The sequence below is a fragment of the Rhinoraja longicauda genome, chromosome 2, assembly GCF_053455715.1.
Source record: "Rhinoraja longicauda isolate Sanriku21f chromosome 2, sRhiLon1.1, whole genome shotgun sequence".
In the NCBI taxonomy this organism is placed as follows: domain Eukaryota; kingdom Metazoa; phylum Chordata; class Chondrichthyes; order Rajiformes; family Arhynchobatidae; genus Rhinoraja; species Rhinoraja longicauda.
The window spans coordinates 2,044,664-2,070,838 of NC_135954.1; the positions used below are offsets into that span (position 1 = coordinate 2,044,664).

A 26,175-nucleotide genomic window follows, 5' to 3' on the forward strand; every position below is an offset into this window, starting at 1 on the left:
TGTACGTTCTCCCCCTGATCTTCGGTTTCCTCCCACACTCCAAAGACATACAGGTATGTCGGTTAATTGGCTTGATGTATGTGTAAATTGTCCCTCGTGTGTAGGATAGTGTTAATGTGCGGGGATCGCTGGTCGGTGCGGACTTGGTGGGCCGATCGGCCTGTTTCTACTCTGTATCTCTAACCTAATGTGGGGTAATCATAATGCACAAAAACAAAGTTTGTGGTGTGACCAAAGACACAGTCCCTAGAAGATTGAGAGCCAAGCGGTGGGAAATCGTCTGGAAGGACATTATCCTTTGCTCAAGATGCCAGTGCCTTCTGTATCCTGTGGCCCATTTGTTGTAAATACAGCAGGGTGTCCAGTCGTGGGTGCCTGCTGAACAATTGGTGCTGGGAAACAGAAATATACTTAATTCTTAGTAATCCCACCCTTTAAAGTTCACAGTTCATATCCATAGTTTTCACATCCATAGGGACCTTCAGTTTCTATAGGACATCGATAGAACAGGTATCAAATAGTATAGGGCGCAGCTTTATGGTGACAGGGACAGAGTTTAAAGGAGGTGAGTGGGCCAAGTTTTGTTTTACACAGAGAGTGGTCAGTGCCTGGAATGCTTTGCCAGCGGTGAACGTCGAGCATGGAATCGTACAGACGCAAATGCTGGAGTAACTCAGCGGGACAGGCAGCATCTCTGGAGAGAAGGAATGGGTGACGTTTCAGGTCGAGACCCTTCTTCAGAAGAATGTCTGAAGAAGGGCCTCAACCCGAAATGTCAACCATTCCTTCTCTCCAGTGATGCTGCCTGTCCCGCTGAGTTACTCCAGCATTTTGTGTTTATCTTCGATTTAAACCAGCATCTGCAGTTCTTTCCCACACATAGAATCATACAGCACAGTAGCAGGCATCTGTGCCCACAATGTCCGTGCCAAATATGATGCAAGGCTAAGAGTTATCTGCCTGCATATAATTGATATCCCTCCATTCTCTGCGTATCCATGTGCCTGTCCAAAAGCCTCATATCTGCCTCCACCAGCACCCCGGCAGCATGTTCCAGTCACTCGCCACCCTCTGTGTAAAATAACTTGCCCTGCACATCTGTAAACTTTGGCCCTCTCACCTTAAAACTCTGCCCTCTGGTATTTGATGTTTCCATCCAGGTTAAACGGTTCTGACTGACTACCCTATCTATGCCTTTCATAATTTTATATACTTCCATCGGGTCTCCCTGCAACCTCCGGCGCTCCAGACAGGTTTGTCCAACCTCTCCCTGTATCCAGGCAGCAATTTTCTGGTAAACCTCCTCTGCACCCTTTGCAAAGCCTCCACATCTTTCCTGTAACAGGACGACCCGATGATACTAAGCTGGGGGGTTGTGTGAATTGTGAGGAAGATGCAATAAGGCTGCAGGGTGACTTGGACAGGTTGTGTGAGTGGGCGGATACATGGCAGATGCAGTTTAATGTAGATAAGTGTGAGGTTATTCACTTTGGAAGTAAGAATAGAAAGGCAGATTATTATCTGAATGGTGTCAAGTTAGGAGGAGGGGGAGTTCAACGAGTTCTGGGTGTCCTAGTGCATCAGTCAATGAAAGGAAGCATGCAGGTACAGCAGGCAGTGAAGAAAGCCAATGGAATGTTGGCCTTCGTAACAAGAGGAGTTGAGTATAGGAGCAAAGAGGTCCTTCTACAGTTGTACCGGGCTCTGGTGAGACCGCACCTGGAGTACTGTGTGCAGTTTTGGTCTCCAAATTTGAGGAAGGATATTCTTGCTATGGAGGGCGTGCAGCGTAGGTTCACTAGGTTAATTCCCGGAATGGCGGGACTGTCGTATGTTGAAAGGCTGGAGCGATTGGGCTTGTATCCATGGAATTTAGAAGGATGAGGGGGGATCTTATTGAAACATATAAGATAATTAGGGGATTGGACACATTAGAGGCAGGAAACATGTTCCCAATGTTGGGGGAGTCCAGAACAAGGGGCCACAGTTTAAGAATAAGGGGTAGGCCATTTAGAACGGAGATGAGGAAGAACTTTTTCAGTCAGAGAGTGGTGAAGGTGTGGAATTCTCTGCCTCAGAAGGCAGTGGAGGCCAGTTCGTTGGATGCTTTCAAGAGAGAGCTGGATAGAGCTCTTAAGGATAGCGGAGTGAGGGGGTATGGGGAGAAGGCAGGAACGGGGTACTGATTGAGAGTGATCAGCCATGATCGCATTGAATGGCGGTGCTGGCTCGAAGGGCTGAATGGCCTACTCCTGCACCTATTGTCTATTGTCTATTGACCAGAATTACACATAGACAATAGATAATAGGTGCAGGATAGGTGCAATAGATAATAGGTGCCCTTCGAGCCAGCACCACCATTCAATGTGATCATGGCTGATCATTCTCAATCAGTACCCCGTTCCTGCCTTCTCCCCATACCCCCTGACTCCGCTATCCTTAAGAACTCTATCTAGCTCTCTCTTGAATGCATTCAGAGAATTGGCCTCCACTGCCTTCTGAGGCAGTAAATTCCACAGCTTTACAACTCTCTGACTGAAACCCTCCCTCATCTCTGTTCTAAATGGCCTACCCCTTATTTTTAAATCGTGGCCCCTGGTTCTGGACTCCCCAACATTGGGAACAAATTTCCTGCCTCTAACGTGTCCAACCCCTTACACTAGGGCTTCCGAGATGTCCTCGTTCTTCAGAAAACGGGGCTTCCCCTCCTCCATTATAGATGCGGCTCTCACTAGGGTCTCTTCTACATCCCGCAGCTCTGCTCTTGCTCCCCCTCCCCCCACTCGCAACAAGGACAGAATCCCCCTCGTTCTCACCTTCCACCCCACCAGCCAGCGGATCCAACATATCATCCACCAACATTTCCGTCACCTACAACGGGACCCCACCACTGACCATATCTTCCCATCCCCTCCCCTCTCTGCGTTCCGCAGAGACCATTCCCTCCGTAACTCCCTGGTCCACTCGTCCCTTCCTACCCAAACCACCCCAACCCTGGGCACTTTCCCCTGCAACCGCACGAGATGCAACACCTGTCCCTTTACCTCCCCCCTCAACTCCATCCAAGGACCCAAACAGTCTTTCCAGGTGAGACAAAGGTTCACCTGCACCTCCTCCAACCTCATCTATTGCATCCGCTGCTCTAGATGTCAACTTATTTATATCGGCGAAACCAAGCGCAGGCTCGGCGATCGCTTCGCTGAACACCTGCGCTCGGTCCGCATTAACAAAACTGATCTCCCGGTGGCCGAGCACTTTAACTCCCCCTCCCATTCCCAGTCTGACCTTTCTGTCATGGGCCTCCTCCAGTGCCATAGTGAGGCCCGCCGGAAATTGGAGGAGCAGCACCTCATATTTCGCCTGGGCAGTTTGCAGCCCGGTGGTATGAACGTCGACTTCTCCAACTTCAGATAGCTCCTCTGTCCCTCCCTTCCCCTCCTCCTTCCCAGATCTCCCTCTATCTTCCTGTCTCCACCTATATCCTTCCTTTGTCCCGCCCCCATGACATCAGTCTGAAGAAGGGTCTCGACCCGAAACGTCACCCATTCCTTCTCTCCCGAGATGCTGCCTGACCTGCTGAGTTACTCCAGCATTTTGTGAACAAATCGATTTGTACCAGCATCTACAGTTATTTTCTTATACCCCTTAATAATCTTATATGTTTCGATAACATAGTCCTGGAAATGGCCTAACCAAAGTCCTCTAGAGCTGCAGGGGTGGTGGTAATGTTTAAGACGCATTAGGTTAGGCACATGGATCTGCAGGAGATGGAGGGGTGTAGATAATAGTTGGCCGGCATCATTTTTGGATTATACATTGCGGGCCAAAGGGTTTGTTGTAATGTTGATGTTGATGGATTTTGTATTTGTATTGTATTGATTTTGTATTTGTATCCTATGGTTGTATGATGGCTGGACCTTGTCGTTTACCTTGGCTTTAAAATGGAATTATTTTGAAGTTAGTAATTGGTCAAGGTTCCTCTTGTAAACAATGAGATTTCATAATGTGTTGCTTAACTACTCCTTTTGCTTTTTTGAAATAAAGCCCTGGAAAATGTTCTGCTTTGTTATAGGGCCTGTGAGGGTTGTTTTTTCTCGGTGACGCATTAAGCCATTGTTACTTATCACCAACCCTCTCGTCCTGAAATATTAATGTTACACACGTGGACTGTCAGATTTGACCGCAATTGGCATCTGCAAAAGTGAAATTCACACCACAGAGGTCAGTCCATCTTTCATCAAGGTTGCCGATTGCAAAGGCCTAACTAACCCTGTGGAGAAAACAGCTTCATAGATAATAATATCATGTGGAGGTCCCGCGCGTTATTAGGTTATCTTGAAGAAATTACTCTTGTCGTAATCGTTTCCTCTCTGTCATCCGCCTACCTCTCCGATCACAATGATGCAGGTTTATATTGAGTGTTATTTTATTAGAAAGTTTAAAATTGACGAGCACGCCAGTCAAAGTAAAATGGCTTTCACCACACACGTTGGTGCCAGAGTTCTCATTTGATTGCAAACCTTTTTTGTTTCCTGAAACTGCCAGGGCTTCCTGCAAAATTTCCCCATGCTCATTAATATTTCAGCACTGCTTATATCAACAGCAGAATCGTGCCCAAGGCAGGGGAGGGGGAGGGGGGAGGTGGATGTGATTCTTCGTGAAGAAACAGAATCCTTCCTTTAAATACTTTATCTGATCTAATGTCAGATAACAGCTTAAATATCCAAAAGTGAAGGGGCCACTCAGTACTCCTAACACATTAAAGTGGGACAAAGAGAGCACAAAATGTACGCCGCTGATATTCAAACATGAATGTGAAATACTTGCTCTCTTATAGTGTTATTGATTTTTCTAACTAGAAACATGAGCCTAAAAACACGAGAAATATTGAAGCCTGTCCTTTGAGAATATCTTGCACGGTTCCCCTAATCAGTTTAATAAAGGCCACGAGCTTCATTTTTGTAAATGCTGGCGTTGTTTCCTTCATTTCACACCATACTTTGTATTCCCAGGTTGTAAGAGGGTGGTGGGAATATGGAACAAGCTGCCAGAGGATCTTATAGAGACGTATAAAATTATAAAAGGACTGGACAAGCTAGATGCAGGAAAAATGTTCCCAATGTTGGGGGAGTCCAGAACCAGGGGCCACAGCCTAAGAATAAAGGGGAGGCCATTTAAAACTGAGGTGAGAAGAATCTTTTTCACCCAGAGAGTTGTGAATTTGTGGAATTCTCTGCCACAGAGGGCAGTGGAGGCCAATTCACTGGATGAATTTAAAAGAGAGTTAGATAGAGCTCTAGGGGCTAGTGGAATCAGGGGATTTGGGGAGAAGGCAGGCACAGGTTACTGATTGTGGATAATCAGCCATGATCACAATGAATGGCGGTGCTGGCTCGAAGGGCCAAATGGCCTCCAGCTACACCTATGTTTTATGTTTCTGTTCACAAAATGCTGGAGAAACTCAGCAGGTCAGGCAGCATCTCAGGAGAGAAGGAATGGGTGACGTTTCGGGTCGAGACCCTTCTTCTTTATGTTTCTATGTTTCTAAGAGGGATTGAGGCTGGTACTGTAACAGCATTTAAAAGACACTTGAACAAGTACATGGTTAGGGAAGGTTTAGAGGGCTATGGGTCAAACACTGACAAATGGGATTAGTGAATAGCGCATATAGTGAAAGGCATGGATAGAGTGGATGTGGAGAGGATGTTTCTCATCAGTGGGAGAGTCTAGAACTAGAGGTCACAGCCTCGGAATTAAAGGATATTCTTTTAGGAAAGAGATGAGGAGACATTTCTTTAGTCCGAGGGTGGTGAATCTGTGGAATTCTTTGCCACAGAAGGCTTCAGAGGCCACGTCAATGGATATTTTTAAGGCAGAGATAGATAGATTCTTGATTAGTACAGGTGTCCGAGGTTATGGGGAGGAGGCGGGAGAATGGGGTTAGGAAGGAGAGATCGATCAGCCATGATTGAATGGCGGAGTAGACTTGATGGGCCGAATGGCCTAATTCTACTCCTATTCCTTATGACCTTATGACTAGCGTAGATGGGGTATCTTGACCGGCATGGGTGGGTTAGGCTGAGGAATCTGTTTCCTTGCCATATGTCACTGTGACTCTGAATCTAGGAGCTACATTTTTATACATGTCATTGTTTCTGTCATCGTATACCATGCAAATGTAATATTCCCAGATTGCAAGTACAATACACGAGTCAAAATGCTGGAGTAACTCAGCGGGTCAGGCAGCATCTTGGGAGAGAAGGAATGGGTGATGTTTCGGGTCAAGACCCTTCTTCAGACCTGAATCTTGCCTGACCCGCTGAGTTACTCTAGCATTTTGTGTCTACCTTCGATTTAGACCAGCATCTGCAGTTTTTTTTCCCCTGCACAATAAACGAGTCAACCTTGATTTTGCTTTTACAATTTTGTATAGTTTCTCAGTAATGCAATGGTTCAATGGTACTCTATTGCCACGTGTACCTAGCTAGGTACAGTGACATTCTTCTTTTGCATATAGTTCAGTAAAACCTTCCTATACATAGGCACAACCATACCAAAGTACAAGAGAACGTGCTGCTGGGGGTGTCGGTGGAGGCAGATACCATGGTTGTGTCTGAGACTTTTGGATAGGCATGTTTAGTTTATTTTAGAGATACAGCACGGAGTCCACACCAACCAGTGATCTCCGTACACCAACACTATCCTGCACACACTAGGGACAATTTACAATTTCACCAAGCCAATTAACCTAGAAACCTGTACATCTTTGGAGTGCGGGAGGAAACCGGAGCTCCCGGAGAAAGCCCACGCAGGTCACAGGAGAGAATGTACAAACTCCGTACAGACAGCACCCGTAGTCAGGATTGAACCCAGGTCTCTGGTGCTCTGAGGCAGCAACTCTACCGCTGCACCACTGTGCCGCCCACATGAAGGCACCTCACATGGGAGTGCAGGAACTGTAGGGATATAGATTACCTGCAGGCAGTTAATAAATGGTCTTAGCACCTTGTTCAAAACAGACATTGTGGGCCAAAGGCCTTTTCTTGTGCAGTACTCTGCTGAAGGATGTGCTGGCTCTGGAGAGGGTGCAGAGGAGATTTACAAGAATGATTCCTTGGAATGAGTGGGTGAGCGTTTACTGGGCCTGTTTACATATGATGAGCGTTTACTGGGCCTGTACTCACTGGAGTTCAGAAGGAATAGGGGGGACCTCATGGAAACATAGCAACTAGTGAAAGGCCTGGATAGAGTGGGTGTGGAGAGGATTTTCCACTAGTGGGAGAGTCCAGGACTAAAGGACATACCCTCTGAATAAAAGCACGTTCCTTTAGGTAGGAGATGGGGAGGAATTTCTTTAGTCCATGGGTGGTGAATCTGTGGGATTCTTTGCCACAGAAGGCTGTGGAGGCCGTTATTGGATATATTTAAGGCAGAGACAGATAGATTCTTGATTAGTTCGGGTGTCAAAGGTTATGGGGAGAAGGCAAGAGAATGGGGTGAAGAGAGAGAGATAGATCAGCCATGATTGAATGGTGGAGTAGACTTGATGGGCTGAATGGCCTAATTCAGCTCCTATCCCTTATGACCTTATTCTCTAACTGAGTTCGCAGGCAGAACTTACTAGAATCTATAAGAAGATAACTGCAGATGCTGGTACAAATCGATTTATTCACAAAATGCTGGAGTAACTCAGCAGGTCAGGCAGCATCTCAGGAGAATTTACTAGAACTTACTAGAATCTGTTGTCTCTTCTGCATTTGGATAACTATGCTCCGAACCGAGGAATCTCCTCGTGTTCTTCGGGATAAATTGCGCCCCATAAGATCATAAGAGATAGGAGCAGAATCATGGCTGATCTATCACTCCCTCCTAACCCCATTCTCCTGCCTTCTCCCCTGACCCATACTAATCAAGAGTTTATGTATCTCTGCCGTAAAAATATCCATTGATGGCCTCCTTAGCCTTCTGTAACAGAATTCCACAGATTTACCATCCTCTGACTAAAGAAATTCCTCCTCATCTCCTTCCTAAAAGAATGTCCTTTAATTCTGAGGCTATGACCTCTAGTCACAGACTCTCCCACTAGTGGGAACATCCTCTCCACATTCATTCTATCCAAGCATTTCACTATTCTGTACGTTTCTATGAGGTCCCCCCTCATTCTCCTAAACTCCAGCGAATACAGGCCCAGTGCCGACAAACGCTCATCATATGTTAACCTACTCATTCCTGGGATCGTTCTCGTAAACCTCCTCTGGACCCCCTCCAGAGACAGCACATCCTTCCTCAGATATGGGGCCCACAATGGCCCACGATATTCCAAATGCGGCCTGACCAGCGCCTTATAGAGCCACAGCATTACATCCCTGTTTTTCTATACGACCTCTCTCGCAATAACTCGTCCTTGATTATGCTGCTGGCCTTGTTGAGGCAGCGTGAGGTATAAAGGGAGTCAATGGAAGGGAGGTTGGTTCGTGTCCTGGCCGATTGTTGTCATGACTATGCTACTAAGTTCTCTATCTGCAGTTTCTTGTGTCTCGAAACTGTCCCTGAGTCTGAATTTCGCGTTTTCACACTTCTGTACCTCTTGCCTGATGGGAGAGGGGAGAAGAGGGAGTGACCGGGGTGAGACTGGTCCTTGATTATGCTGCTGGCCTTGCCGAGGCAGCGTGAGATGTAGATGGAGTCAATGGAAGGGAGGTTGGTTTGTGTGATGGTCTGGGCTGTCCACAATTCTCTACAATTTCTTGCCGATCGCGTGCCTAAATGATGGCGTTTAGCAGCATTCCTTTATATATTAGTGTATTCTCTGTTAATCTGCTTCCTTTCTGAGAATGATAGGGGTATGCTTACATGAAATTACTACAGCGCAAAACAGTTAGAAAGTTTGACCTCTTCCTTATCTCTGCACCACCCTCTCCCCTGACTCTCAGTCTGAAGAAGGGTCTCGACCCGAAACATCACCCATTCCTTCTCACCAGAGATGCTGCCTGTCCCGCTGAGTTACTCCAGCATTTTGTGTCTATCTTCGATTTTAAACCAGCATCTGCAGTTCCTTCCTACATACATAGAAAGTTTGAATGATGGCAGTGCACGGTATATCTGTTTTACTAATCGTGGTCGTGTCTCATTTATCATATTCTGTGGATTAGACATAAGTAACCTGTATATGACAGGTGTATCAAGCTGGTATAAAATATGGCTGTAAGGATTCATCTTTCATTGAAGTTGCATTAGACTTGCAAGTTGCATGTAAAATCTCACGGTGCACTCAATAAGGTCACAGTAATGTGGTGCATGCCCATTTCTCACCGTGATGGTTGTGTCGCACAGTTACATACCCTTCTGTTAATTTCTGCACTAAACCTGAGCTTGATTCAACGTAGAATTCAGAAAACCTACCAGCAGCACAATGGTGTTTTTAAAAATCAAAATAACAAGAAATTCTCTTGCTTTTTGCTGGAGGCATGCCATTAACCCCATGCCCTAATCGATTGAGCAGAAGTTGCAATTAGTTCCTGAAATCTGAGGGGATAACTGGAAGATGGTATTTTACACCAACATGTAGAGTTGCTGCCCTACAGCGAATGCGCCTGAGACTCAGGTTCAATCCCGACTACGGGCGCCGCCTGTACGGAGTTTGTACGTTCTCCCCGTGACCTGTGTGGATTTTCTCCGAGATCTTCGGTTTCCTCCCACACTCCAAAGACGTGCAGGTTTGTAGGTTAATTGACTGGGTAAATGTAAAAATTGTCCCTAGTGTGTGTAGGATAGTGTTAATGTGCGGGGATCGCTGGGCGGCGCGGACTCGGTGGGCCGAAGGGGCCTGTTTCCGCGCTGTGTCTCTAAATCTAAAAAAAAAGCTGCAATTGTAGATTAATTTCCACAGAATGTGCCCTGGAATGCCACCAAAAAGCAAGTTTTTTGGTGTCTTGAGATGCCATCCTTAATAATAATAAATGAATAATAAATTTGATTTGTCATATGTAGGTTGGCACAGGGTCAACAGTGCAATGAAATGTATTTGACAAGACCACGGGTCACCTCAGTATTCACTTTGAACATATTTCATCATTTTTTCCTGAATCAATTGTACAGTAAAATTCCATTTTTGCATGCAGTTCAGTAAACATTTTACTATACACAGGCACAATGGTAGATCACACCAAGGTAGTACACAAGAGTCACCATGTTTCTGGTGCCATCTTGGACCTTTCAAGAGTCATAGAGTGAAACAGTGTGGAATCAGGCCATTCGGCACAACTTGCCCACACCGGCCAACATGTCCCAACTATGCTAGTCCCATGTCCCGCTACAGATGCTGGTTAAAATCAAAGATAGACACAAAATGCTGGAGTAACTCAGCAGGTCAGGCAGCATCTCGGGAGAGAAGGAACAGGTGACGTTTCGGGTCGAGACCCTTCTTCAGACTGATGTCAGGGGAGGGGGCGGGACAAAGATAAAATGTAGTCAGAGACAGTAAGACTAGTGGGAGAACTGGGAAGGGGGAAGGGGATAGAGAGGGAAAGCAGGGACCTAGTGAAGGAACGGTACAGCACAGGTAGTGGCCCCGTGGCCCACAATGTCTGCCGAACATGATGCCAAGACCAACTCGTATCTACCATGGAAGGGATGGTAACTTACAACCCAGCGGCTTGAAAGATCAATTCTCTAATATTCAGTAACTTCAACATACATTCCCTCCCCCTCCACTCTGTCTTTCCCCCTCTTTCCACTGCCCCCGTCCTCCAATAAAAGTCCAGCTCCACAATTCGCAACTCTGTGTCCCTCTTGGGCTCACACCATCTCCAGCCAAAAATCAGCCTATCAAGGAACGTCCTTGCCTGAGGTTGCTGGCCCTGATTTGTCCTGGTTTTTTCTCTCACTTCCAGTTCTCCCCTCTCACCCCCTTCCCACTTTCATTCTGAAAAAGGATCCTAATTGAAACTATCCATGTTCTCCAGAGATGCTGCCTGACCCGCTGAGTTACTCCAGCACTCTGTGAAACGTCACCTATCCATGTTCTCCACAGATGCTGCCTGACCCGCTGAGTTACTTCAGCACTCTGTGAAACATCATCTATCAATGTTCTCCACAGATGATGACTGACCCGCTGAGTTAATCCAGCACTCTGAAACGTCACCTATCCATGTTCTCCAGAGATGCTGCCTGACTTGCTGTTATCATCATATCATCATATCATATATATACAGCCGGAAACAGGCCTTTTCGGCCCTCCAAGTCCGTGCCGCCCAGTGATCCCCGCACATTAACACTATCCTACACCCACTAGGGACAATTTTTACATTTACCCAGCCAATTAACCTACATACCTGTACGTCTTTGGAGTGTGGGAGGAAACCGAAGATCTCGGAGAAAACCCACGCATGTCACGGGGAGAACGTACAAACTCCTTACAGTGCAGCACCCGTAGTCAGGATCGAACCTGAGTCTCCGGCGCTGCATTCGCTGTAAAGCAGCAACCCTACCGCTGCGCTACCGTGCCGTACTCCAGCACTCTGTGGCTATCTTTAATATAATGCAGCATTTTCAATCAGTACCCCGTTCCTGCCTTCTCCCCATACCCCCTGATTCCGCTATCCTTAAGAGCTCTATCTAGCTCTCTCTTGAATGCATTCAGAGAATTGGCCTCCACTGCCTTCTGAGGCAGAGAATTCCACAGATTCACAACTCTCTGACTGAAAAAGTTTTTCCTCATCTCAGTTCTAAATGGCCTACCCCTTATTCTTAAACTGTGGCCCCTGGTTCTGGACTCCCCCAACATTGGGAACATGTTTCCTGCCTCTAACGTGTCCAACCCCTTAATAATCTTATACGTTTCGATAAGATCTCCTCTCATCCTTCTAAATTCCAGTGTATACAAGCCTAGTCGCTCCAGTCTTTCAACATATGACAGTCCCGCCATTTGACATGTCTCCAACGACTCTTGCCAACGTCTACAGATGCACCTTAGAAAACATCCTAATGGAATGCACCACGGCTTGATTTGGGAACATCTCTGCCCAATACTACAAGAAACTGCAGAGAGTTGTAGATGTAGCCCAGTCCATCACACAGAGCAGACACCCCACCATTGACTGCATCTGCACTTTACACTGCCTCTGGAAAGCATCCAACATAATTAAGGACTTTTGACCTCTGGTCATTCCCACTTCCCCCTGTGTTGGGCTGAAGATACAGAAGCTTGATAGCACGACCCAATGCTTCTTCCCGAAACATTATGACCATTGACAGGCAAAGTGAATAACATTGATTACCTTGTTACAATGGCACCTGTCAAGGGGTGGGATATATTAGTCAGCAAGTGAACAGTCAGTTCTTGAAGTTCAATTTTTTCAATTTCAATTTTATTTGTATAGCACATTTAAAAACAACCCACGTTGACCAAAGTGCTGTACATCTGATTAGGTACTAAGGAAAAAAAAAAGAAACATACAGTAGCACACAAACAGTTCACAGCGCCTCCTCAATGAGCCTCAAACGCTAGGGAGTAGAAATAGGTTTTGAGCCTGGACTTAAAGGAGTCGATGGAGGGGGCAGTTCTGATGGGGAGAGGGATGCTGTTCCACAGTCTAGGAGCTGCAACCGCAAAAGCGCGGTCACCCCTGAGCTTAAGCCTAGACCGCGGGATAGTGAGTAGCCCCAAGTCGGCCGACCTGAGGGACCTGGAGTTAGAGAGGGGGGTTAGAAGATTTTTGATGTAGGGGGGGGAATGTCCATTTAGGGCTTGATACGTGAATAGGAGGAGCTTGAAGTTGATTCTGTACCGTACAGGGAGCCAGTGGAGAGAGGCCAGAATCGGGGTGATGTGGTCCCTTTTACGGGTACCCGTCAGGAGTCTCGCTGCGGCGTTTTGGACCAGTTGCAGGCGGGACAGGGAAGATTGGCTGATCCCAGTCAATATCAATAGTCGTTTATTTGTCACATACACATAAATGTGTAGTGAAATGAAACATTACCCGCAGTTGAAACACTAAGACCAATAAGAATAATCAATAAAAATGCAATAACACATACAATCATCCACTAACACCAAACAAAAGAAACATCCATCACAGTGAGTCTCCTCCAGTCCCTTCTCACTGTGATGGAAGGCCAAAATGTCTTTTCTCTTCCCTGCCGTCTTCTCCCGAGGTCAGGCTGTTGAACTTGCCACGTCGGGGCTCCCGACATTGGAGCGCCGCGCCGGACGGTGAAAGGTCCACGGCCTATTCCAGGCCGCGCCGGACGGTGAAAGGTCCGCGGCGGGCCGACCCAAGCCCCGCGATTCGGGGCGGGCGAACACGCTGCCTCTGCCGCTGCCGGAGCTCCCGATGTCGGCCCCCACCCAGGGGCCTGTGGGCTTCTGACGTCCACGCGGCCCGCTCCGGAGACGAGTCGCAGCCGCTCCCGCAGCATCCGCAGGCAGCCAGCGCCGCAGGTGGTGAGTCCGGTCCGTGGGCTCTGCGAACCAGAGCCCCAGGTGGTCCCAGGTGCATGGCCGGTGGTAGGCCGCAACGGGAACGGAGACACGACACAGAAACAAAGGTCGCGTCTCCGTTCGGGAGAGAGAATTGTTTACAGTTCCCGTTCCCTCCCACCCCCTCCCCCCACATAACATACAAACACTACACCATATTAAAACTACAATACATACAAAAACAACAAAAAACACAAAAGACAGACGGACTGCAGGCAAGCCGCAGCTGCGACGGCAGCGCTGGCTCCTCCTCCTGTGGCAACCAGTATAGGGAGTTGCAGTAGTCTAGGCGGGAGGAAATGAAAGCGTGAATGATTTTTTCTGTGTCGTCGAATTGAAGGAAAGGTTTGATTTTAGCTATGGTTCGAAGTTGGAAGAAGCTGGCTTTTACCACAGCGTTGACTTGCTTATCAAATTTTAATGCAGAGTCAAATATCATGCCGAGGTTTTTGACATGCGGTTTGACTAGGCAGGATAGACTTCCAAGATTGCCTGTTATCGATTTGATGGAGTCGGGGGGGCCGAATAGGATGACCTCAGACTTGCTCTCATTTAATTGGAGGAAGTTCTGTGCCATCCAACATTTTATGTCCTCAAGGCAGTGTAAGAGGCTGTTTAAATTTGACTGGTTGTTGGGTTTCAGGGGGAGGTAAAGCTGAGTGTCATCGGCATAGCAGTGGAAAGAAATGCCGTGCCTTTGAATGATTTGGCCAAGGGGGAGCATGTATAGAGAGAAGAGAATGGGGCCTAGGATGGAGCCTTGTGGAACTCCGCAGGAGAGGCTAGCTGGAGCAGAGGAATAACTGCCTATGTTGATGGCGAAACTCCTATCTTTGAGGTAGGAAATGAACCAGCTCAGGGCAGTGCCATCAATGCCAACCGCGTACCGGAGACGGTCAATAAGGATGGTGTGGTCCACTGTATCGAACGCTGCGCTGAGGTCGAGAAGGAGCAGGATTGCACAGTCGCCGGTGTCGATGGCGAGAAGCAGGTCGTTGTGTACCTTCAACAAGGCAGAATCTGTGCTGTGGTGGGCTCTGAAACCTGACTGGAAACTTTCCAGGATGGTGTATTGGTGCAGGTAGGGCACTAATTGGTTTAGAGTTACCTTTTCAATGACTTTTGACAGGAATGGCAGTTTGGAAATGGGTCTGTAGTTGCTAGGCAAGGTAGGGTCTAAGTTAGGTTTATTCAGTAGGGGCTGGACCACCGCGTGCTTGAAACTGGTTGGAACAGTGCCAGTGGCCAGAGAACTGTTGATAATAGAGAGGATGCTGGGACCGGCTATTGCAATGACATCCTTCAGAAGGGCAGTGGGGGCAGGATCAAGGGGGCAGGTTGCAGGTTTCATAGCGGAGACAAGCTTTGCAAGGGAGGATAGAGTGACGGGTTGGAAGCAGTCCAATTTAGATGAACAGACTAGTGAGACAGCTAGGTCACGGGTGGGAGGGGAAATGTTCATTCTAATGTTCTCAACTTTGTTGGTGAAAAATTTAGCGAATTCTTCGCACTTAGCAGGAGACCCAACTAAGCTGGTACTGGGGGCGGGACATATGACAGAGGTAATTGTTCTAAATAGGACCTTGGAGTTATGAGAGTTTTTGGAAATAAGGTCGGAGAAGTATTGTGCTCTAGCAGACTTTACTGCTTCCTGGTATTTGAGAAGATTGTTTCTCAGAATTTCGAAGGAAATTTGAAGCTTGTCACATTTCCACCTCCTTTCTGATTTTCTGCACTCCCTTCTTAGGGCTTTGGTGGTGTCATTGAGCCACGGCCGACCTTTGGGCTTAGGCTTTTTCATTTTAAGGGGAGCGATAGAATCCAGGATGGAAGAGCAAGTGATATTAAATAAAGAGGCGAGATCTTCAGTGCTGAGATGGGGGGGAGAGGCCTCAATAGTGCAGATGTTGGGGGAAGCTGTGAGAGCCTCGGAGAATTTACTGGCAGTCAATGAATTTATGTCGCGGGAGTAGCGAACCGGGAGATGAGATTTTGCGGGAGATAAAGGCAGAGATGCGTCAAAAATGATAGCGCTGTGGTCCGATAGACAGGCTTCAGTAGTTTCAATGTTGTTGATTGGGAATCCGGACGATAACACTAGGTCGAGAGTATGGCCTAACTTGTGAGTGGGTCCCGTGGTGTGAAGAGTCAGATTGAAGGACTCAACCAGGTGCATAAATTCACTCACAAGAGGCTTAGTGGGACAGCAAACATGAATATTAAAGTCACCAAGAATCATGATCCGGTCAAATTTGGGCAAAATGCTAGAAATCAGATCAGCAAATTGGGTGATGAAGTCCTTATGCATTTCTGGTGGGCGATACACAAGAACAATTAAGAGGGGATAGGCTAGGCCTACTTTAATTAGTTGCACCTCGAAACTGGAGAAATGATCAGCGTTCAGGAGGCGGCAGTTGAAATGTTTCTTAAACACAGTGGCTAAGCCCCCACCGCGTCCGGAGAGCCTAGGCGAGGTGAAGAAGTTACAGTCATCAGGACAGAGTTCCACGAGTGGAGCAAGCTCACCAGGGTTAAGCCAGGATTCTGTGAGCAGTAAGAAGTCCAATCCACGGGTGGTGAAGAAGTCGTTGAGGATGAAGGTCTTGTTCTGTAGGGATCTTGCGTTGATCAGGGCCACTTTAGCAGGGACAGCAGGGACAGCAGGTGAGCTTCGGTCTGGTAGCGGCTCCCACGCCAGCGGGCGGAGGTTCAGGGAGACCACGCCGCTGCGCTTCACAGATGGCCTTGCTGGGAGCCCACGGGCCGGCAGTCCAGGGACCGGGATGATCGGTCGAAGAGCGTCATACCTGAGCTCGAGGGAGCGCTGGTGGATGGAGCAGTAAGGTCGACCAGGTCCGACTTCGCAGCGCTGGGCGAGGTAGGCCGCTGTTGGATGAGCGCGGGCGAGGTTTTTTAAATTTTCGAATGTTCCCGCGCATTTACCCCGCCTCCTAGCGTGGTGCGTGCGGCGGTGGATGTAAGGCTGGGCCCACACATCTACCGGGAGTTGATCGAGGAGCGATCGCTGGAAGAAACTTTGTCCGGGACCTGGACTGAAGAAGTCGACGACGGAGGGTCGGATCAACAGGAGGGTTCGGCGGTCGTAAACCAAAGTGGCTCGAAGAACACTACGATCTCCAGGTGAGCGACGACAGGCAGCCAAACACAACTGTTATAAAGTTGACGTGTTGGATGCAGGAGAAATGGGCAGGAGTAAAGACCTGAGCGACTTTGACAAGGGCCAAATTGTTATGGCCAGACGACTGGGTCAGAGCATCTCTGAAACGGCAAGGCTTGTGGGGTGCTCCCGGTCAGCATTGGTGAGTACCGACCGACAGTGATCCGAGGAGGGACAAACCACAAACCGGCGACAGGCAGGGTGTTGGACACCCAAGGCTCATCGATGCGCGAGGGCAACGAAGGCTATCCCCGTCTGGTCCGAACCGACAGAAGGTCGACTGTGGCACAAGTCACAGAAAATGTTAATCGTGGTCACGGGAGGAATGTGTCACAATACACAGTGCATCGCACCCTGCTGCGTATGGGGCTGCACACGGAGGACCAACAGCATGTTAGGCAGGTGGGCATAATGTTTTGCCTCATCAGGTCATTATGTTTTGGCTGATCGGTGTATCTTGGCACACATGACAATAATAAACCAATACTGATACCATTGTATGACATTTCCATCTGACACATTAGCTTTCTAACTTCACAGTTCTGATGAAGGATACTTGACCTGAAACATTGACTCTGTGGCTCTTCCAGCTGACCTGCTGAGAGCTTCTGGCATCTTGCACATTTGTGTTCTTCAAGGATAGTGATTAATAGATTATTAGTCATAGTCACACAACACGAAACAGGCCCGTCGGCCCAACTTGCCCATGCAAACCAACATGCCCCATCTACGCTAGTCGCACCTGCCTGTGTTAAGCCCATATTCCTCTAAACCTGTCCTATCCATGTACAGTATCTATATACAAAAACTCTTGTTTGTTTGTTCCTGAACTACAGCCAAAACGGTACACGATAGCGCGACAGTTTTAGGCCCACTTTACTCACCGTCATCCCTTTGGTGCTAATGGAAGAAGTTTCATTGAAATCTGTGTTATATTTTTTAAGTTATTCACATTTTAAAGTTTAGATCGTTCTCCTCGGGAGGCAGGGGGCCTCCAAAGCCTTCTGTGGCAAAGAATTCCACAGATTCACCACCCTCTGACGAAATAAATTCCTCCTCATCTCCTTCCTAAAGGAACGTCCTTTAATTCTGAGTCTATGACCTCTAGTCCTAGATTTCTCTCTCCACCTCCATCCACTGAGGAAGTAGAGGCATTGGTGAGCTTTCTTTGTGATTGCATCAATGTACTTGGTCCAGAAGAGATCGTTAGAAGCTCGGGTACTGTCCGATTCACCTCTACCCCATTGCAAACATTGGACATTGTCTATGGAACGGATGCGCGACAATGTCGAGAACTATATTCTGTGGACAATAGACAATAGGCTCAGGAGTAGGCCATTCAGCCCATCGAGCCAGCACCACCATTCACTGTGATCATGGCTGATCATCCACAATCAGTACCCTGTTCCTGCCTTCTCCCCATATCCCTTGACTCCGCTATCTTTAAGAGCTCTATCTAACTCTCTCTTGAAAGCATCCAGAGAATTGGCCTCCACTGCCTTCTGAGGCAGAGAATTCCACAGATTCACAACTCTCTGGGTGAAAAAGTTTTTCCTCATCTCCGTTCTAAATGGCCTACGCCTTATTCTTAAACTGTGGCCCCTGGTTCTGGACTCCCCCAACATCGGGAACATGTTTCCTGCCTCTAGCGTGTCCAATCCTTTAATAATCTTATATGTTTCAATAAGATCCCCTCTCATCCTTTTAAATTCCAGTGTATACAAGCCCAGTCGCTCCAGTCTTTCAACATATGAAAATTGTACAATTGTTCTATCTACCGTATTTGAATTTGACTAGATTGTATTTATGAATATGATCTGATCTGATTTAATAGCATGAAAAAAACAAAGTTTTCACTTGTAAATCGGTACACGTGACAATAATAAACCTCAACCAGAGTGCTTCCAAGATGGCACCCATCCCAGGCGACTAGTAATTTGCATGCTCGCCATGGAATCATGAAGCCGTGGAATCAGACATACAGTCACATATTACAATCGCTTCACACACTTAAATCACTACTCCTTCAGCAACATTTCTTACTGTAACTATGATCTTCTTATTCCCTTATCATGTATCCGTACACTGTGAATGGCTTGATTGCAATCGTGTATTGTCTTTACGCTGGCTGGTTAGCACGCAACAAAAGCTTTTCACTGTACACGTGACAATAGGGTTGCCAACTTCCTCATTCTCAAATAAGGGACATGGTAACATCACAGGCCCGGGGTGGAGCAGGAGCACGTGGCCTCTGGCTGGGTGAGGTCACGAGGGGCGCGGGGCGGTGACGTCACCCTTTGTCCCGTATTTGGGAGTGAGAAAGTTGGCAACCCTACTAATACGGGACAAGGGCGGTCCCGTACGGGACAAACTAATTTAGCCCAAAATACGGGATGTCCCGGCTAATACGGGACAGTTGGCAAACTAAAATGAAACTGAAACTGAGATATGCACACCCAGGAACTTGAGCTGTTGACTCTCTCCGCCTGCATTCCCATCAATGAAGACAGTTCCATAGATCTCTGGCTTTCCCCTCCCGAAGTCAACCATCAGCTCGTTGAGCTTGTTAATGTTGAGAGTGGGTTTGTAGTTCTGGCACTGTTCCATCAGGTTATCAATTTCCTGAGTCTGAGGATTCTTGTGCTCGGAGCAGAGCTGCCATTGAGGATTGTATGTCGATAAGTCTACTTGCTAGTATGTAAATTATCCGCTAGAATTACAAAGCGGAGCCCTCAGCCAATTCAAGATGACAAACCTGAATAACAATGAAATCTGCCTCAATGACCCGTGACTGGAAGCTATGCTGCAGTGCGATTAAATGATGCCACTAAGCAACATGCATGCCATCTGCCTGTGCTGGCCAGCGTGACAATCTACACATGCCTAGATGAATGAATGAATAAGTTTATTGGCCAAGTATGTACACATACAAGGAATGTGCCTTGGTGCTCCGCTCGCAAGCAACTACACGAACATACAGTAAACAATTAAGAATAAAGCATAAAACATTAAAACATTAAGAATACAACATTACAGTTTAAACATGTGAGTGAAATAAACCAGAGCAAATATAGACGACAGACTTTTGGTTATTGAGTAGAGCTGCTATTCGTGGAAAAAAGCTGTTTTTATGTCTGGCTGTGGCTGCTTTGACCGTGTTAAGAGTGTTTATTTGGCGTATGCACCGAAAACATAAGAATGAAATTCTCATTGTTTGAATATATCAAATGAAATTCGGGCAGCATACTGGTGCAGTGGTAGAGCTACTGCCTCACAGCGCCGGACACCCGGGTTCGATGCTGACCTTGCGTGTGTCTGTGGAGAGTTTGCACGTTCTCCCTGTGACCGCGTGGGTTTCTTCTGGGGGCTCTGGTTTCCGCCCACATCCCAAAGACGTGCGGGTTTATAGGCTAAGTGGCCTCTGTAAATTGTCCCCAGTGTATCGGGAGTGGGGGTCGGCATCGTCTCAGTGGGCCGAAGGGCTTGTTTCCACGCTGTATCTCCAATCTAATCTCAACTTACTTGCACCAGCATAACAGTCCTGTAAACACAGTGCTCACTGATAACGTAATAAACAAAAAATTCAATAAATAAATTACAAAGAAAAAACAATGTTATTGCAAAAAGCACAAAGACCTTATTGCAACTTTGGTCTTTATCGTGTTCAAGAGTCTGATGGCAGTTGGGAAGAAGCTGTTCTTCAACCTGGAGGTCCCGGTTTTCAGCCTCCTGTACCTTCTTCCCGACGGCATGAGTGAAATGTCAGCGTGGCCAGGCTGGTGCGGGCACGATGATGCTGGCAGCCTTTTTGAGGCAGAGACTCCTGTAGAGAGATGCCCTTGATAATGGGGAGGTCAGTACCCAAAATGGACTGGACAATTTTTGTCCACTCCTTCTTCATTCCTGTGCGTTTGAGTTGCCGACTCAGGCTGTGATCCAGCCGGTCGATATGTTCTCCACTGTAACCTGTAGAATTTAAGAGAGTCACGAGATGGACACAAAATGCTGGAGTAACTCAGTGGGTCAGACAGCATCTCCGAAAAAAAAAGGAACAAGTGACATTGCAGTCCTTCTGCAGTTGTACAGGGCCCTAGTGAGACCGCACCTGGAGTACTGTGTGCAGTTTTGGTCTCCAAATTTGAGGAAGGATATTCTTGCTATTGAGGGCGTGCAGCGTAGGTTTACTAGGTTAATTACCGGAATGGCGGGATTATCATATGTTATAGACAATAGACAATAGGTGCAGGAGTAGGCCATTCGGCCCTTCGAGCCAGCACCGCCATTCAATGTGATCATGGCTGATCATTCTCAATCAGTACCCCGTTCCTGCCTTCTCCCCATACCCCCTGACTCCGCTATCCTTAAGAGCTCTATCTAGCTCTCTCTTGAATGTATTCAGAGAATTGGCCTCCACTGCCCTCTGAGGCAGAGAATTCCACAGATTCACAACTCTCTGACTAAAAAAGTTTTTCCTCATCTCTGTTCTAAATGGCCTACCCCTTATTCTTAAACTGTGGCCCCTGGTTCTGGACTCCCCCAACATTGGGAACATGTTTCCTGCCTCTAACATGTCCAACCCCTTAATAATCTTATACGTTTCGATAAGATCCCCTCTCATCCTTCTAAATTCCAGTGTATACAAACCTAGTCGCTCCAGTCTTTCAAGATAGGACAGTCCCGCCATTCCGGGAATTAACCTAGTAAACCTACGCTGCACGCCCTCAATAGCAAGAATATCCTTCCTCAAATGTTGAAAGACTGGAGCGACTAGGCTTGTATACACTGGAAATCTGTGGAATTCTCTGCCTCACAAGGCAGTGGAGGCCAATTCTCTGAATGCATTCAAGAGAGAGCTGGATAGAGCTCTTAAGGATAGCGGAGTCAGGGGGTATGGGGAGAAGGCAGGAACGGGGTACTGATTGAGAATGATCAGCCATGATCACATTGAATGACGGTGCTGGCTCGAAGAGCTGAATGGCCTCCTCCTGCACCTATTGTCTATTGTCTATTGCGGGTCGAGACCCTTCTTCAGACTGAGTCAGGGGAAAGGGAAACGAGAGATATAGGCGGTGATATAGAGAAATACAGAACAAATGAATGAAAGATATGCAAAAAAGTCACGATGATAAAGGCCACTGTTAGCTGTAGTCTAGGTGAAAACTAGTTACAGACATTGAGACTCAACAAGACGTCTTTGAAGCCAGTACGACTTGGGTGGGGGAGGGTCGGAGAGAGGGTTGCAAGTTACTAGAAGTTAGAGAAATCAATATTCAGAGATCGATCTTCCTTCCACACTCTGACTCATCCTTACCGGTGGGGGTGTTGGTGAATTAAAAAATGGAGTTGGAACTTGCAGAGTGATGGCCACAGATTGGGTAGAGCAGGGGACTGTTGCACACTGCCCTGAGGTGCTCCTGTGCTGATGGTCATGGATGCTCAAGTGTTATTGCCAATTCGTAATGATTGTAGTCTGTGGAAGAGACACAGTTCCCTGAGTTTGATAACAAGTTTGGAGGGGCTGATGGTGTTGAACGCCGGGCTGAACAGATGATGTTTCAGGTCTGAACCCTTCTTCAGACTGATTATTAGACTCACTCTGTATTTAGTTTAGTTTAGAGATACAGCGCAGAAACAGGCCCTTTCGGCCCACTGGGTCCGTGCCGACCAGCGATCCCCGCACATTCACACTATTCTATACCCACTAGGGACAGTTTTCACATTCACCAAGCCAATTAACCTACAAATCTGCACGTCTTTGGAGTGTGGGAGGAAACCGAAGATCTCGGAGAAAACCCACGCAGGTCACGGGGAGAACGTACAAACTCCGTACAGACGGCGCCCGTAGTCGGGATGGAACCCTGGTCTCCGGCGCTGCATTCGCTGTAAGGCAGCAACTCTACCGCTGCGCCACCGTGCCGCCCATTCCCACTGTAGAAGGGTCCAGACCCAGAATATTGCCTGTCCATTCCCACCCCACATGCTTGCCTGACCCACTGAGATCCTCCAGCAGTTTGTGTTCTGCTCAATGCTTAGATTTAGTTTAGAATGGTGATCTCTGATCACTACATTTCATCCTCCATCAAGAATAGATATATTTCCAAGCACTGTTGCATTTAAGAAAACGCACATAACCGAGGAGCAGATTTACATTTGGATGCAAATGTGATCTGTTATTTGTAATAGAAGGCTTTTAAATTACAAAAATACTGGAAAAAATGATGGTCCAGTCCAAAATTGTATAATTGTCCATTTTGAGGAAGCACATCATTTTAGAGTATGAACAGTTAATGCAGTGAGGTAGCATCTCATTTGTTTGTTTGCTGAACTTTTTAATGAGATTTTTTGCGAATTATATATATGAGGAAGTAGCACATTTGAATTTTGATTGTGTTTTTCATTCGGGATTGTATATTAATGGGACGAGTCTACAGTTCATTCCATAAATGTAATATAAAAATCTTCATTTGTATTTCTCAGAAATCTATTACGAGAAAATCATACAGTAAGCAGTACACTGAATGATTATTCCACATGGGACTGTTATTGTCCCCTGAAAAATAACCATGGCTCCAATTTAGCAAAACATCCCTGGCGTGTTTCATTTCTTTTTGATTGGGTCCCATGATTGTCACCTGAAAACCTACTTTGAAGTTTAATACAACAACTTAATGAAATAGAAACCGGAAAAGGCTACCTGGCCCCTTGAGCTTCCCCACCATTCAATCAGGATTAAAGTAGGTACCTTGAGAAAGGAGATGAGGAGGAATTTCTTTAGTCAGAGGGTGATAAATCTGTGGAACTCATTGCCATAGAAGGCTGTGGAGGCCAAGTCAATAGACATATTTAAGCCGGAGATTGACAGGTTCTTGATTAGTTATGGGGAGAAGGCAGGAGAATGGGGTTGAGAGGGAAAGATAGATCAGCCATGAATGAATGGCGAATGGCATAGACTTGATGGGCCAAATGGCCTAATTCTGCTCTTAGAAGTGATGAACTAATGATTATGGTGAAGCTGCTCTCAGGTCTCATCACTTCTTCTGCGGCAGTTTGCAGAGCCCGCTATTCCTCAAGCCTCCACAAGTTTGATGGCGATGATGGTGTTAAACACCGAGCTGAACAACAGCCTGCGGTACGTGTCCATATTGTCCAAGTGGTGGTGGAGAGCCAGCAAGATCACTTATTGATCTCCTCTTTAAATGCCTTCAATGACCTAGCCCCGTTGTAGCATGAAAGCGCGCACCACCAGACTCAGGAACAGCTTCTTCTCCTCTCTGATCAGACTTCTGAACGGCCCTTCCATAAGCTAGGGTACTGTCCAATTCACGTCTACTCCATTGCGGACATTGGACTTTGTCTCTGGAACTGATGTGCTACAATGCTGAGAACTGTATTATGCACTCTGTATCTTCCCCTTGCCCTACCTATTGTACTTGAGTTTGAATTGTCTGTATCTATGTATGGTATATCTGATTAGTGCAGGAAGGAACTTTACATAGAAACGTGGAAGCATAGAAAATAGGTGCAGGAGGAGGCCATTTGGCCCTTCGAGCCAGCACCGTCATTCATTGTGCTCATGGCTGATCATCCACAATCAGTAACCCGTGCCTGCCTTCTCCCCATATCCCTTGATTCCACTAGCCCCTCCACTAGCTCTATCTAACTCTCTTTTAAATTCATTCAGTGAATTGGCCTCCACTGTCTTCTGTGGCAAAGAATTCCACAAATTCACAACTCGCTGGGTGAAAAAGTTTCTTCTCACCTCAGTTTTAAAAGGCCTCCCCATTATTCTTAGACTGTGGCCCCCGGTTCTGGACTCCCCCAACATTAGATGCTGGTTTAAACAAAATCCCCGAGGTAAATATACCTGATCAGATTCGACAGCATGCAAAGCAATGCTTTTCACTGTATCTTGGTACATGCAACAAGGCGCAAGGTACAGGCATGGTGGCGCAGCGGTAGATTTGCTGCCTTATAGCGAATGCAACGCCGGAGACTCAGGTTCGATCCTGACTACGGGCGCTGTCTGTACGGAGTTTGTACGTTCTCCCCGTGACCTGCGTGGGTTTTCTCCGAGATCTTCGGTTTCCTCCCACACTCCAAAGACGTGCAGGTTTGTAGGTTAATTGACTGGGTAAATGTAAAAATTGTCCCTAGTGTGTGTAGGATAGTGTTAGTGTGCGGGGATCGCTGGGCGGCGCGGACTCGGTGGGCCGAAGGGCCTGTTTCCGCGCTGTATCTCTAAACCTAAATCTAAAAAATCTAAATAATAAATCTAAACATATTTAATATCAAGGAAAATTATTTTTTTCAGATCGATCAACAATAATGAAGATGCCTATTAGAATGTTCTCATTTCCACGATTTCTGAAGATTTTGCAGTCCCTTCACTTACCAACAAGACCTGCAGGTGGATATGTGCAGCAGGTCAGGTGTAAGACCTCAGATCCAGCAGCTCGTGCAAGGCATGCTGATGCGATTGAACTCTTCGGGAAATTCTACCCTTGCGATGACTACACCAACGTCACACCAAAGATTTTGTCCAAAGTGGGGAGAAGCCTGCAGAACCAAAGGAACCACCCTCTGTGGCTGATGAAAGAACGCATTAAGGACCATTTCTACACACGTTACCTGAATCGCCGCGGGAACCCGCTCTTCTCGATGTACGATAACCTGTCCCCTGTGGTCACCACAGAGCAGAACTTTGACAGTCTGCTTATCCCACCCGACCACGCGAGCAGGAGGAAAGGCGATAACTTCTACCTGAATCAGACTCACATGCTCAGGGCTCATACCTCTGCCCACCAACGGGATCTTATCCGTGCAGGTCTCAATGCCTTCCTGGTATTTGGAGATGTTTATCGACGAGATGAAATTGATAAAAGTCACTATCCAGTCTTCCACCAGATGGAAGGAGTCAGGCTGTTTACCAAGCATGAGGTGAGAGCTGGCATCATTCTTCAATTGTCTCCCAAAACTTCTGTTTGGTACACTTTCTGTCTTGTCTTGTACGAATGAATAAAGGAGCTGGTAGCTTTAAGCAGATTTAAATTCAAATTGCGGAGAATTGATTGTGGACGCAGCCCAGACCATCACACAAACCCACCTCCCTTCCATTGACCTGCTGAGTTACTCCAGCACTTTGTGAATAAATCCCTTCCATTGATTCCATTCACACTTCACGCTGCCTCGGCAAGGCCAGCAGCATGATCAAGGACCAGTCTCACCCCGGTCACTCCCTCTTCTCCCCTCTCCCATCGGGCAAGAGGTACAGAAATGTGAAAATGCACACTTCCAGATTAAGGGACAGTTTCTTCCCAGCTGTTATCAGGCAACTAGCGAGCCGTCCTGACCTACCATTTATTTCGCATGGGTAGTTTACACCCCAGCGGTATGAACAGTGACTTCTCTAACTTCAGATAGTCCCTGCTTTCCCTCTCTCTCCATCCCCTCCCCCTTCCCAGTTCTCCCACTAGTCTTCCTGTCTCCGACTACATTTTATCTTTGTCCCGCCCACTCC

General features: G+C 47.1%; 1 protein-coding gene across 3 annotated transcripts in view; it reads left to right on the top strand.

Moving 5' to 3' along the window:
• fars2 (phenylalanyl-tRNA synthetase 2, mitochondrial) overlaps positions 1-26,175 on the top strand; it is a 368,551-nt gene that overhangs the window by 92,546 nt on the left and 249,830 nt on the right. For all 3 annotated transcript variants that reach the window (XM_078413844.1, XM_078413860.1, XM_078413852.1), the window contains one exon: positions 24,970-25,595. In XM_078413844.1, coding sequence (XP_078269970.1) covers positions 24,984-25,595 — 612 coding nt within the window. In that variant the 5' untranslated portion in view covers positions 24,970-24,983. The remainder of the gene's footprint in view (positions 1-24,969; positions 25,596-26,175) is intronic.